General features: G+C 36.9%; 1 protein-coding gene across 1 annotated transcript in view; it reads right to left on the bottom strand.

The window, feature by feature from the left end:
* Positions 1-434: 434 nt before the first annotated feature.
* The window catches only part of LOC143270500 (vomeronasal type-2 receptor 116-like), a 71,648-nt gene continuing 56,437 nt past the window's right edge, over positions 435-15,645 (bottom strand). The window contains exons 7-8 of the mRNA XM_076560665.1: positions 12,543-12,666; positions 435-1,807 (exon numbers count right to left, since the gene is read on the bottom strand). Of these exons, the coding sequence (XP_076416780.1) occupies positions 894-1,807; positions 12,543-12,666 (1,038 nt within the window). The 3' untranslated portion in view covers positions 435-893. The remainder of the gene's footprint in view (positions 1,808-12,542; positions 12,667-15,645) is intronic.

Raw genomic sequence — 15,645 nt, 5'->3', positions numbered from 1 at the left:
CTTAAAGTCATTTTAAAGGCCTATTACTTCTGCTTCTTCTGCTTTGGGATGTTCAGATCTTGCTGATGTAGCACCACTAGGTTCTGATGGTGCCATATTGGTCTTTATGCTGTTGACTGTATTTTTGCGCTGGTGTCTACCCATCTCTTCCTGCATTCCATGCAAGTGCTGTCCTTTTCTGAGAGAGACTCTTTTGGTTCAATTGATATTTTTGGTCTAATGGGAGGTCTTGATCTAATCCAGGCTCTTGGTCCAATCTGTGCTGATGCATTCTGTGTCTCAGGGAGCAGAACTTAGATCAATGGGCACCAGTGGGCTCTGTCTCAAGGAGCAGCTATTCACAATGTGTACAGGGTGGGACCTGTTTTCTGTTCTCAATTGGTGCAGGGTGGGCTTATGTCTCTGTTTTTCACTGGTGTCACACAGGGGGATGTTTTCTTGGGAAGGATGTGGGGGAAGGGGCAGATGGCTAGTCCCTGGGGCTCCAATTGCTTGGGTGAAGGGCACAGGGTGTTCCCTCCAGGGCCTAGGATCTAGGGACCTGGTCTGCCAAGTCCAGAGATGGGGCTTTACATGTTCCCAATTGGTGTAGTGTGGGCTTATGGCTCTGGTTTTCACTGGTGTAACAGGGGGCTGTTCTCTTGGCTGGAATTGAATTTTGAATAAGTCTATTGCCCACAAATTTAGAAGTAACAAGAATAGCTAAATAAAGTGAATTTTCAGCAGTAGCTTCTATGTGGAAATAGATGGTCTATATGTGAGACACAGTGAGGGGCTCTTGAATATTGTTTAAATATATATTTCAGAAAATCTTACTGAAAAGTTAAGTAAGTTCAATTATTACTATACTAAATTAAAAGATTTTATGAGAAAGACTCAATTCATCAAAACAATCAATTTTTTCTAGATTGTGTTTTGTTCTTAAAATATTTCAAAGAGTTCTCATCAGGTTTAACAAGAATAATGTAGCACTTTGGGAAAAAGATGCATCCTAGCAGCCCTGCACTGGAGGCCAAGATGGAGGAGACCTCCACAGCCACCATGGCCTTGTCCTTGGTGCTGTGGTAGACAGGGAGGAAGGTGACCCAGACACTGCAGAACACCAGCATGCTGAATGTCAGGAACTTGGCTTCATTGAATGTGTCAGGCAGGTTCCTGGCCAGGAAAGCCAGAGTGAAACTCCCTAGGGCCAGGATCCCCAAGTACCCCAGCACACAGTAGAAAGCAGTAAGTGAGCCCTTGTTGCACAAAATGATGATGTGACTCTGTTGAGAGTGTGCATCTGCCTCAATATAGGGAGGCGAGGTTCCCAGCCAGACTCCAAGAAGAATAAGCTGGATCAGGACACAGATGGGGATGACAGAGTTATGGATGCCTGAGACAAACAGCCTTCTCATTGTCCTTCCTGGTTTCAGGGCTCTAAAGGCCAGAATTACAGTTATAGTTTTGACCAAAACAGTGGACAGAGCCAGAGTGAACACAAGTGCAAATGTAATTTGCTGCAATATGCAGGAGGCTGTACTTGGGTGGCCAATGAAGAGAAAGGAACATAGAAAACAGAGGAGTAGGGAGATGAGCAGGATGAAGCTGAGCATCCGGTTATTGGCCTTAACAATGGGTGAGTCTTGGTGTTTGAGAAAGATCCCCAAAACTACAGCTGTGCTGACAGAGAAGCACAGAGCTGTGCAGGCCAGAGCCCTGCCCAGAGAATCCTCAAAGGACAGGAATGTCACTGACTTGGGAAGGCAGTTGTTTCTTTCAGGATTTGAATACTCTTGAAGTGGGCAAGGAATACACTCCTGCTGATCTACGGGAGGAAATGAATCAACATTTAAGCTTCTACAATTATTTACATTTTGTACTTCAGCCATGAAGAGCACTGAGCTTGTGTGTAGCCTTGTTCATTCTGCCTTACTATCATGTCAAAAAGGACACTAACTCTTTAGACATCCCCTTCCTAATGTCTGCCATGAGTACCTCATGGTATGCCATGGGCTGACAAGTTTATTCTTGTTTGTCTAAGGCAATGAAAATAAAATTGTAATCTACTTGTTCAATTGAAGTAAAACTGTCAAGTAATCCTTTTAAGAATTCTAAATTTAAGCCACAACAGATTTATCAGACTTCAACTGCTCAGGTGTGTAGTCAGAAATTTTTTTTGTGTGTGTCCCAGCCTGCTAGTGGTAGAGACAAATTTCTCCCACTTGTGTGCCCCAAGTAAACATACAGGCTTATATTAATTATAACTATATGGCCATTAACTCAGGCCTACCATTGACTAGCTCTTATACTTATACTCAGCCCATTCTTGTTAATCTGCATGTTGCCACATGTTCCGTGACTTTACCTGTGTGCCGTTACATGCTGATCCCTGGACTGCATGCTGGCCTCTGCTGACTTAACCTTCCTCTTCCCAGAATTCTTCTTGTCAGTTTATCCTGTCTATATATCCTGCCCTGCTACGGGCCAATCAGTATTTTATTTATCAAACACTCAGAGTAACACATTCACAGCATACAGAAAGATATTCTCCATCACAGATGCAGGCCAAACCAGTCAGAACAGTGATCCCCTGTTATACCAAAGGCCAAGCTGACAGCCAGAAGGGCAACATCCAACTTGCACATGGATTCCCAGCTAGACCAGAGGTCAGACCAGCTGCCAGAAATCCAGGCAACAAAGACTAGAAAACTAAAGAGCAAAAAGAAACCGATAAAGAAAACAACCAATGAATGAAGAGAAACTTTGAATTCAGGGACTAGAACTAATCATTCCAAACCCAGATGCCTAAATGCAAGTGAAAAAATAAAAAACAACAGCTAAAGCAATATGACCCCACAAAAGCCATCCATCCCATGATATCAAGACCTGAATATCTCAACATTGCCAAAGCAAAAGAAAATGACCTCAAAAGAACTTTATTGAATATTATTGAAGTCCTTAAGGAAGAAATTAAAAACTCCTTTAAATAAATTGATGAAAAGGTAATTGAAAAATAAGATGAAATTAACAAATCCCTTAAAGAATGTCAAGAAAGCCAAGAATAAAACAAGCAGGTGGAGAAAAGTATCGATGGCATGAAAATTGAAATAGAAGCAATAGCAAAACCACAAACTTAAGAATTTCAAGAAAAAGAACAATCTGAGTGAGCAAATGTGAACTATAGATACAAGCAGCACCAATAGAATACAAGAGATACAAGATGTTGAATGCAAAAGAAGTAGTTTCATTGGGCAAAGAAAACACTCAATCTAAACAACTCTTAACACAAAACATCAAGGAAATCTGGGACACTGTGAAACGACCAAATCTAGCAATAATCAGAAAAGTAAAGGAGAAGAATCTCAACATAAAAACCTAGAAAATACATTTAACAAAATCATAGAAGAAACTTTCCATTACTTAAAGTAGGACATGCCTCTAAAGGTACAGGAATCTTAGAAAAAACACACAACAAATAGATTGGATCAGAAAAGAAAGTCCTCATGTCACATAATAATCAAAACACTACACGTACAGAACAAAAAAAGGCTACTAAAAGCTGCAATGGAAAAAAGGCCAAGTAAAATATAAAGGCTGGCCTATAACAATCACACATGACTTCTCAACAGAGATTCCCAACCACAGAAGGGCATAAACAGATGTCTTGTAGATGTTAAGAGACAACAGATGACAGCCCAGACTAATATACCCAGTGAAACTATCAATCACCATAGATTTAAAAACCAAAAGTCAAATTTAAACAATACCTACCCACAAATCCAGTCCTATAGATGGTACTCAAAGGAAAATTCTAACCCAAGTAAGTTAAATAACACCCACAAATACACTAGCAATAGTTAATCTTTCATCAACAAAATCAAAAGAAAGAAAACACACACACATACACACACAAACACACACACAAACACACAAACACACACACAAACACACACACACACACACTACTATCACCAGTACCAACAACATAATAACAATTACAATCACTGGTTATTAATATCTCTCAACATCAATGGACTACATTCCCCAATAAAAACACATTGGCTGTGTTTTGTATCCACCCATCAGAATGGATATAAATTAGAATCGATCTTTCTGTTGTATACAAGGAACATACCTCAACATTAAAGGTAGATATTCCCTTCGAGTTAATGATTGAAAAAAATATTTTCCAATCAAATAGACCTAAGAAGCAAGCTGATGGAACTAACTTAATATGTAACAGCATAGGTTAGTCAAAAGAGATGGAGAAGAAAGTTCATGATTGGAATAATCCACCAGGATGACATCTAGATTTTGAATATCTATGCCTCAAATGCACATTTGTGGCATTTGTGAAAGAAACATTTCTAAAGCTTACATCACACATCGAACCCCACACATTAATAGTGCGAAACCTCAACACCACACTCTCACCATTGTATAGGCCATGCAGATAGAAACTAAACAAGAAATAATGGAATTAACAGACATTATGACTCAAATGATCCTATCAGGTATCTACAAAACATTTCACCCAAACACAAAAGAATATATCTTCTTCTCAGCGCCTCATAAAACCTTCTCCAAAATTGACCATATACTTGGGCACAAGGCAAATCTCCGTAGCAATAAAAATATTGAAATAATCCTCTGTATCCTATCAGACCACCATGGATTAAACAAGATAAAGCCTACAAACTTGGGGAAACTGAACAGTTCACTAAAGATGACCACTGGGTAAAGGAAGAAATAAAGAAAGAAATTAAAGCCTTCCTATAATTCAATGAAAATGAACACACAACATAGGTAAACTGATGGGACACAAAGAAAGCAGTACTAAGAGATTTATAGCACCAAGTGCCTGCATAAAGAAACTAGAGAATTTTCAAACAAGAAACTTAACAACACAGTTGAAAGCTATAGAACAAAGAGAAGAAGGCCTAATCAAGAGGACTAAATGGCAAGATACATCCAAATATATAGAAGAAGCACACAGTACACCAATAGACAAGACCAGAAAAGAAAATCCCTAAGGCATATTATTACTAAAACACTAACAAAGAAAAATATTTTACAATAAATTTTAATTATAACAAAAAACATAATAAGAAGGTGTGTTAATAGCTACAAGAGAAAACAAAACACAAGGCAAATATAAATGAAAATCCAAGAGAATAGAAGTTGATTTCTAAATGGAATTCATGGGAGCCAGAAAAGCCTAGAGCAAAGCATGTCAAGTCCTGAAAGACTATGTTGGCCAGCCTAGAGAAATGTACCCATCAAATTATCTGCCTTACTGAAGGAAAAATAAAAACTTTCCAAGACCTAAATGGCCTACAAATCATATCCATCAAACCAGAACTAAAGAAAATATAGGAAATAATATTTGAGACTGAAGAATGCAATGACCATAGCAGAGAGATGATGGAAAGAAATAAGAAGACATAATTATTACAACATGAAACACCACTGCGACCACAGAAAACAACAAATTTCAACAGCAGAGTGACCACAAATGACACGTTTCTACAATATCTTAAATATCAATGGCCTCAATTCTTCATTTAAAAATGTGGACTAGCTGAATGGATCATAAAACAAAATCTATTTGCCTCTTCTCTTCAAGAAACATATCTTGATTTTAAAGATAAACACCACTTTAAAATAAAATGACAGACAAAATACTCCAGTTTCATACATTCAGGAAGCAAGTATGCATGCCACCATGACATCTGGCAAAGTAGATTTTAATTTAAAACTAATTAGAAAAACTACATTAAGCCATCCACTTGTGTTCCATCTGATACTTTTAATGTAGGCACTTAGAGCTGTAAATTTTCCTTGTAATCACCTATCATTATGTCCCAGAAGTTTTGTTGTTTTATGTTTTCATTTTTATTTAGTCCAAGGGAAATTTATTTTTGTTTTTTTGAGATAGGGTTTCTCAATTAATTAATTTAATTGATTAATTAATTTAATTAATTTAAAACTAATTAGGAAACTACATTATAATCAAGGGAAGAGCAATCAAAAAACATATTACAACTCTACACGTGTATGCATCCAATTCTGGGGCAGCTAATTTTATAAAAATTGTACTGCTGTGTTTAGTGACACAGTAACAACAATCTACTAATAGTGTGTGAATTCAAAAGCCCACTTTCTCCAACAAACAGGGTGTCTGGGAAAAAATAAAGAGAAATATATCACAATTAAGTCACATCTAAAATCTCCTGAACTGAACATATATCTACATAGTATCCCGCACAAACTGCAAAGAAAATTTATTCTACTCTTTAACACATGGGAGAGCTTCAAAAATAGACCAAATCATGGAACACGAAACAGGTATTTACAAATTCAAAAAGATTGAAATACCTGTCCTATCTTATCCCAACACAAGAAAACTTAAACTTGACAGCAAATATATCTGTAGTAAATAAACAGACTCCTTGGAGATAAAACAACTCAGTACTTAATGATGAATGAGCCAAGGAAGAAATCAAGACAGACATAAATAATTTCTTGGAACTAGCTGGGCAGTGGTGGCACACACCTTTAAACCGAGGACTTGGGAGGCTGAGGCAGGTGGATCTTTGTGAGTTCAAGGCCAGCCTGGGCTACAGAGTGAGTTCCAGGAAAGGTGCAAAGCTACATAGAGAAACCCTATCTCAAAAAAACAAAAATAAATTTCCCTTGGACTAAATAAAAATGAAAACATAAAACAACAAAACTTCTGGGACACAATGATAGGTGATTACAAGGAAAATTTACAGCTCTAAGTGCCTACATTAAAAGTATCAGATGGAACACAAGTGGATGGCTTAATGGTGCAACTCAAAAATTGGAAAAACAAAAAAATGCAAACACAAACCAAAATAATGGCAAGAAATAATAAAATCAGAGCAGAAATCAATGAAATAGAAACAAAGAAAACAATACAAAGAAACAACCAACCTTTGAACTGACTCTTTGAGGAGATAAACGATAAGGACAGACACATGGCTCAAGTAACTCAAAGAAAGAGATGGAGGGGTCAGATGAAGAAATCAGAAATGACAGGGAAATATTGCAACAAACACCAAGAAGCATAGACTATTGTAATGGACTGTTTTTAAAAGGAAAAGAAAACATGTATTCCAGTATTCTTGAAAACCTATATGAAATGGATAAGTTTCTAGATTTGGCCAAACCACAAAAATAAAAACACCAAGTCAACAAGCTAAACAAACACATAATACACAGCAGATTGAAACAACATTAAATGCCTTCCAGCTATAAAAATGTCCAGGTCCAGATGAACTCACAGCAGAATTCCACCAGACATTCAAAGAAGATGTAGTCAGACCTTCTAAAATATTTCAAAAATAGAAGAGAAGGATCATTTCCAAGCTCCCTTAGAAAGCCATTTTCATTCTAATACCAAAACCAGGTAATGCCACAACAAAAACAAGAAAACACATGCCATTATCCCTGATAAACAGAGACTCAATAAAATGGTTGCAAATAGAATACAGACTTACATCAAAACTATTTACACCAGGACTAAGATGGCCTTATCATTGGAATGCAGGAAAAGTTCAACATATTCAACTCAATAAGTGTAAAATCCACATAAATGGTTGTATAGACAAAAGTCACATGAACATCTCAATAGATGAAAAAAAGATGACAAAATTCAACTCTCTTTATCATAAATGTTCTAGACAATATACAGAAAGAGGGATCATGCTTCAACACAATAAAAGTAATATATAAGAAACTCACAGGCAATATCATTCTCAATGGAGAAAAACTTAAAACAATTCCACTGAAGTAAGAAATCAGACAACTAAGTCCACCACTCCCACTCCTTTTCAATATTGTACTCAGAGTATTAGCTGGAGCAATCAGGCAAGAAAAGTAAATTAAAAGAATACAAATAGAGAAAGAAGTCAGATGATATGGTATTATACACTAGAGATCTCTCCAAAATAAAACCACAAAAATTCTTGAAATGATTAACAAATACAGCCATCTCACAGGATACAGAGTCATCTTGCACAAATCAATGTCCTTTATTATACAATAACAACAAACATAGAAAGGAGATCATGAACAGACTCCCATTCACAATTTTCCTAAAGAAAATTATTTAGGAATAAATCTAAGCAAGGAAGCAAAGAGCTTTGACAGGAGAATTTTAAACCTCTGAAGAAACCAGGAAAAGACAGTAGAAAAAGAAAAAACATACCATCTTGTGTTCACAGATTGATAGAATTAACTTTATGAAAATGAACATTGTACCAAAAAAGCTATTTATAAATTCGATGCAAACCCAATCAAAATCTTGATCTAATTCATTGCATATAGAAAAAAACTGTACCAAAATTTAATACACCTAGGAGGCCAAAATAATACTGAATAAAAAATAACAATGAAAGAAGGATTTCCATTCTGAATTTTAGAATTCTGATATTCTGGAATTTTTCCATTCTGATATAATACAGAGGCACAGTAAAAAAAAAAAGGCACTGGCAGAAAAATATATCTGTAGACCAATGCATAAATCCAAAACCCAAACTTGAGCACCTGTTAGATTAGTCATTTAGTATTCAATAAAGACACTAAAAACAAGATAGAGAATTGAAAGCATCATGAAGACATGTTCTTTAAAAAGTGGATTTCCACAAGTAGAAAAATGCAATTACACCCATATCTAGCATCTTTGCAAATTCTAACTCCAAAGGATCAAAGACCTGAACCTGAAAACAGGAACATTGAAATTGTTAGAAGAAAACATAATCAAAAGTCTCCATGATCCAGGTTTAGGAAAAGACTTTCTGAACAGGACTCCATTTGACTAAGAATTAATGCTAACAACTGAAAAGTAGGAGTTTATGAAATAAAATGCCTCTTTATAGCCAAAGAAACTGTCAACTGAGTGGGGATAAATCCTACAAAATGGGAGAGGATATTTGCCAGGTATATATCTGACAGTGAATTGATATCCAGAATACACAAAGAAGTGAAAAAAAACAAAGTCTTAAAAAACAAATGACCTATTTTATAAGAAATGATCCTCAGGTCTGAAAAGAGAGTTTCAGTTGGAAATAAAATGGCTAAGAAAGAATTCAAAAAAGTTTGTCATCCTTAGCAATTATGGAAACACAAATGAAAACAACTTTAGATTTCACATTACCCCAAGCAGAATATAAAGATCCACAGAACAACCAACAAGTGCTTGAGTGACACAGAGGAAAAGGAAATCCTCATTCATTATGGTGGGATTGTAACTGGGGCAGCCAACATGGGGAAAAGTAATTCTGCCATATGACCCAGCAGCACCACTCCTTGTCTTATGTCCCTAGGACTCCACATCCTGCTCCACAGGTATCTGCTCTGCATGTGCAATGTGGCTTTGTTTACAGCAATTAGGAAACAGAAAAACATCTAAATAATCTAGAACTGACTAGTGGATAATAAACATGTGATACACATAATCCTTGGAAACCATGAGAGTATAAAGAAAAATGAAATCATAAACATTGTGGATATGTGGGTGGAACTAGAAAAGATTATATTGAGTCAAACAACCCTGACCCAACAAGACAAATGTCACATGTTCTTTCTCATCTGAGGCTCCTATCTCCAAATCTTCAGATGTGAGTACATGTCCTGGAGAAACTGCAGAAGACAGGAAACTGAGCAGGACCACTGCAAGATCTGGGGAATAACAGAATGGAATAGCAGAGAAGGAATGATAAGAAGGTGGAAATGCAAAAAGAGGGAGACTCTAATCATGAAGGTAAGAGGATGATAAATACAGGTAAAGGAAGGAAGAGAGTGAAATAACAGTAAAGATGTCCAGAATAAGTGATGTGATCAAAAAGGAAAAATGGGACAGGGGAAATTTAGGGAAGAGGAAGGGAAGTAAATACAGAAGAAGGAGGGAGGTGGTAAAATATCAGTAAGGATGTCTGAAAAGCCACAAAGACTCATAATATTACTATACCTAGAAAACCTCTACAATACCATTAATTCTCTTTATATATACTGATACATATAGTTCTAGTAAACCTTTCTCCTCTGGGCTGATGCTCCTCCCTCCAAGAACAAGACCATGAACACAAGCCCAACACCAGGCATGAGAAGCTTCCTTTGGAGCTGTTGTCCAGGGTTGTTGAAGGGTTCCCAAAACATACCGTCTGTCGCTGTTGCCCTTGTTCACCATGCAGAGTTGAAAAGTGAGACACTACTGCTGACAACACCATGTACTTCAGAAACAGAGCCCAGAGACCCTTGAGGTGGAGCCTACATGAATGCCCTTTCCCTGAGGACTGGCTTTCACAGTACCAGAAGACATCATGCAAGCTTCCAAATGATGGAGACAACCAACAGTCCTAGCCTGCTATGTCCACTAAGAGCCATATCAATGACCAGCATAGCACAAAACCCTAAGGGTGCGGTAGTGGCCTGCATACCTTGACAGTAATCAACAGCTCTTTAAATAGGACTCAAGACCCACTCAACAATAAAGAAACCATTCCTATGCCTGAAACCTAAGTACTCAGTGATTGTGAAGTCATGATTATTACTAATTTACTAAACCAGCATAATCTGCAACAACAATCTGTAATGTTTGTCCTGATACCCACAGATAATTGTAGTCTTCACCACACACACACACCCAGCAAGAAAACTTCTCTGCACAACAGATGAGACCATTATGGACCAATCACATTCAGAGTTGTAGAGGGCACCACCAGTGGATAAATCTCCAATACCATTCCCAAACCTAAGGCTCACAGAACATTTTCAGATTAGGGTGTGGAAAGATGTTAAGAATTGAAAGTTCAGGGATTTTTCTGTGGGATTGTATCTCCTAGTAACATCATAAGCTAAACCCATAAGTCCTACCAACATGAACACCTAGATATGTGGAACTGACCAGGGACAACAGCAGCAGACATGCCAAAGTATTCAGGAAAATGACCACAATGCCCCAACCCTACCCAAAGAACAGGATGTAACTACAAAATGTTGAGAGGCGGGGAAATGGTCTTCCCCAAGGAAGAGCACAGTTTGTCACTCAAAACAAAATGGTCAACCCTAAAAACATATATGCAAGTAATGTCATACAGAATAATCCAGTTATATTATTAATTCATATGTATACATATATGATTGTAACCCAATCAATAAAAAAGAGGCTGTTAATGTGAAAGACAGTAATAAGGTGTATATTACACGTTTCACATCAAGGAAAAGGAAAGAGAAATAACACAATTTCTTTATAATTTCAAAATCAAAGGAAAAGGTAACAAAAAACAAACACTTGATGTAGCAATTGCTCTAAGAATCAGGGTAGGTGTTAGTATAATATATAACTCTGTAGAGAAAAGGGCTTACCATGCAAACCTGATAACCTGAATCTGAATTCTAAACACATGCCAAACTCAAGGAAGATGCCCCAGCTCCACAAAGGTGTCCTCTGTCCTGCACATGTGAGCTGTGGCACATTCATGCATGCACACATGCTCACACATATCAAAATAATCAGAAAGAGTTATTTTAATAACCTTTTCTTTACCTGAAGACATCCACTGAGGAATTAGATATTTCCAGTTATCCTGCCCTTATGATGATGACAATGACAGAGCACTCTGCCAATAATTTAACCTACGGTAACATTACCTTTTAGAAAACTAAATTCTATTTAAGTAATCTCTCTGACTTTCATTTGTTGTGATAACATATTCCATTTGTTATACAGTTGCTTACATGTTGATTTTATTGAAGCCAGTAGTAAATTTCCTATTTTACTTTCACCAATTTTTCTTTATGTTATCTTTCATTATTTAAATTGTAATATAATTACCTCATTACCTCTCTTTTCATTTTCCCTCTAATCTCTCTCCTGAACTCAACATAGTCTGTTTTCTATTAAATTTATTCCTCTTTTTCATTAATTGTTGATTTATGTGTACACATGCATGCATGTATTCCTAAATACCACCTGTTATGTCTATATAATATTAGCTGTATATATGTTCTCAGGGCTAACCACCATTCCAGACAAAGATCTACAGGCAGCTGGACCTTCCTTTACAAAGACTTGTTTTTCATACTATGTTTGATATTCTAAATGAAAACTGTAAGTGTTGAAAAATTAATTCTATGTATGTTACATTTAAGAAACAGCCCCACATGTACTTGTCCAGGAGTTATTTTCAGGAAAGAATCATTGGATTCATTTATTCAAGGAATACACATGCATCCTGGACACTTGCACACCTCATATTTCCTGGAAGTACATAGTATGGATCACTACAAGAGCTGAGATGAAACTGCCAAGTAATGAAAGGCAGTTTTGGGAAGTGGGGATGCAGATAACACAATAAAATGAAGGCTGCCACTCAAATGTTCACACATTGTGTGGCATCAGCAGTGATTACTAATGAATATGGGGATGAGTGGAAAAGATATGGAGAACGGTGCTGCATCACAACACCATGGTCATGTCTTAGTTTTCTCCTTGTACATTCACAAGCACATTGAGGAAAGTATTAATTTTCTACCTGTCTGGTTGGAAATGTAACTCTCTGGACAAAGCATACAAGAAAAACAGCAGATCGGTCTTTCGTCTTCTAGAATTTTCCAGAAACCTGGACCACAGCTCTGTGTACATACAGATTGAGGAGTCTGAGGGCAACACAGAAAAAAATCATCATAATTTTGTGCATCAGTCACAGCCTTAAAATATTTTTAAGCTAAACTACTTAAACTGCAAGCAGACTCTGAAAATTGTACATATTTATGAGTCACTGTGAAGTCTCCATATGAAAGTGTAGAATGTAGACTTGAAATTATCACACTTTCTGATGCTAAAAGTTCAAATTTTCTTTATGGTGTCCCAACTGTGACTAACTTCTGCTGGCTTTTGTGAAATGTGTAGGACATCTATATATTCTCTCCTGTGAGACAGCATGTCAAAAATCCTTCCTTGTATGAATTTATGAAACAGCTGAGTTGTCAGACATAAACCCAGTCAGACTTCTCTATCCATTTCTACCTTTACCTTCCCAGCTTGTAGTCACAACCATTCAGTCTGATTTAGATTTCTCATGAAAGAGCGTATAGCCATTGGTGGATAACCACAGCTTCTCCTGACACCATCATATGTTCATAGTCCATAGACGCTGAAGTACGATCCATTAGTGTGACTTTTATCCTTGACTCCCCATATTCAAAATAGTGCTATGTTTTTTCTTCCAAACATTAGTGACATCATCACTTAGAATTTTCATCAATTGCCTTCTTAATTAATCACTTAACAACTATACTTCTGAGAGTCTACCAGTGCAGATTAGACTAAGAGGTGAGTCTTTGTTCTCATAGCCAATCACCCCAACCTCTAGGCTTTGGGCCCAGGGACACATTCCTGCACCCCCACACCACCACCCATTGAAGTCCCAGTTTGAAGACAGTAGGCAGATCTTTTGCAGGCAGGTCAGACTACCACCATCCCCCACTAGACCCTATAAGTAAAGGCCCCACCTCACCTCCTAAACCCACTCACCCTTTGAAACCACAGCTACTCCCTGAGACACAGAATTCATCAGCAACAAATGGACCAAAAGCTCTGATTAGAACAAGAGTTCCCATTGGATCAAGAGTGTCAATCAAAACAAGAGAGTCTCCCTCAGACACAGACACCACTTGCACCAAGTAGAGAAAAAGATGAGTACACACCAGTGCAAAACTACAGTCAACAATATAAAGACCAATATGGCAACACCAGAACCTAGTGGTTCTACATCAGCAAGACCTGAACATCCCAATGCAGAAGAAGCAGAATAAATTGACCTTAAAAATGATTTTAAGAAGATGACAGAGGTCTTTAAAGAGGAAATGAAAATTCCCTTAAAGAAATTGAGATAAGACAAACAAAAAATTGGAAGAAATTAATAAATCCCTTAGAGAAAACCTATAAAAACAATTAAACAGGTGAAGGAAACAGTTCAAGATTTGAAGACTAAAATAAGGACAATAACTAAGACCCCAACTGAGGGAATGCTGGAAATAGAAAGTCTGAGTAAATGAACAGGAAACAAAGATGCAAGCATAAACAACATAATACAAGAGATGGAAGAAAGAATCACTGGCACTGAAGATACAATAAAGGAAATAGATTCCTCAATTAAAGAAAACATTAAAGCCAACAAAGTCACAACAAAAAATGTCCAGGAAATCTAAAACACCATGAAAAGACCAAACCTAAGAATAATAGGGATAGAAGAAGGAGAAGAATACCAACTCAAAGGCACAGAAAATATTTTCAACAAAATCACGAAAGAAAACTTTCCCAACATAAAGAAGGAAATACCTATGAAGATACAAGAAGCTTACAGAACACCAAACAGAATAGACCCCCAAAAAGTCCCCTCAATATATAAGTTAAACCACTAAACATATAGAATAAAGAAAGAATATTAAGAGCACCAAAGGAAAAAGGCCAAGTGACTTACAAAGACAGACCCATCAGAATAACACCTGATTTCTCAATGGAGCCTTTAAAAGCCAGAATGTCCTGGACAGCTGTAATGCAGACACAGAGAGACCATAGATGCCAGCCTAGACTAATATACAGGCAAAACTTTCAATCACCATAGACGGAGTGAACAAGGCATTCCAAGACAAAACCAGATTTAAACAATACCTATCCACAAGTCCTGTTCTACAGAAAGCACTAGAAGGAAAAAGTCAATCGAAGGAAGTCAGGTATACCCACAAAAACACAGGAAATAGTTAACCCTGCAGCAGTAATCCCAAAAAAGAGAAATACACATACACTACCACCAAAAGATAACAGGAATAAACAATCACTTGTCATTAATATCCCTTAATATCAAAGGATTTAATTCACCTATAAAAAGGCACAGGATAACACAATGGATATGAAGTCAGGAACCATCGTTCTGCTGCATATAAGAAACACACCTCAACTTCAAAGAAGACACTATCTCAGAATAATAAATAAAATAAAAGGCTGGGAAAAGACTTTCCAGTCAAATGGACTTAAGAAGCAAGCTGGTGTAGCTATACTAGTATCTAATAAAATAGACTTCAAACTAAAGTCAATTAAAACAGATGAGGAAAAACATTACATATTTATCACTGGAAAAATCCAAGATGAAGTCTCAATTCTGAATATTAATGCCCCCAAATACAAGAGCATACACATTTGTAAAAAAAAAATTACTAAAGCTTAAATCACACATCAAACCCCACACTCTAGTAATGGGAGACTGCAACACTCCACTCTCACCAATGGACAGGTCTTCCTAACAGAAACTTAACAGAGAAATAAGGGAATTAACAGATATTATGACTCAAATCGAATTAATAGCTCTCTATACAACATTCCACCCTAATAATAAAGAATATACCTTCTCAGCACACCATGGAACCTTCTCTAGATTCAACCACATGCTTGGTCACAAAGCAAATCTTAACAGACACAAAGAAATTAGAATAACCTCGGGTATTTTATCAGATTGCCATGGGTTAAAGCTAGATTTCAACAACAACAAAAATTACAGAAAACCTACAACCTCATGGAAACTGAATAATGTCCAACTGAATCACCATTGGGCCAAAGAAAAAAAACAGGAAAGAAAT

The sequence above is a fragment of the Peromyscus maniculatus genome, chromosome 23 (assembly GCF_049852395.1).
Source record: "Peromyscus maniculatus bairdii isolate BWxNUB_F1_BW_parent chromosome 23, HU_Pman_BW_mat_3.1, whole genome shotgun sequence".
Lineage (NCBI taxonomy): Eukaryota > Metazoa > Chordata > Mammalia > Rodentia > Cricetidae > Peromyscus > Peromyscus maniculatus.
The sequence above is the reverse complement of the archived record's forward strand: the minus strand, read 5'-3'. Positions and strand labels throughout refer to the sequence as shown.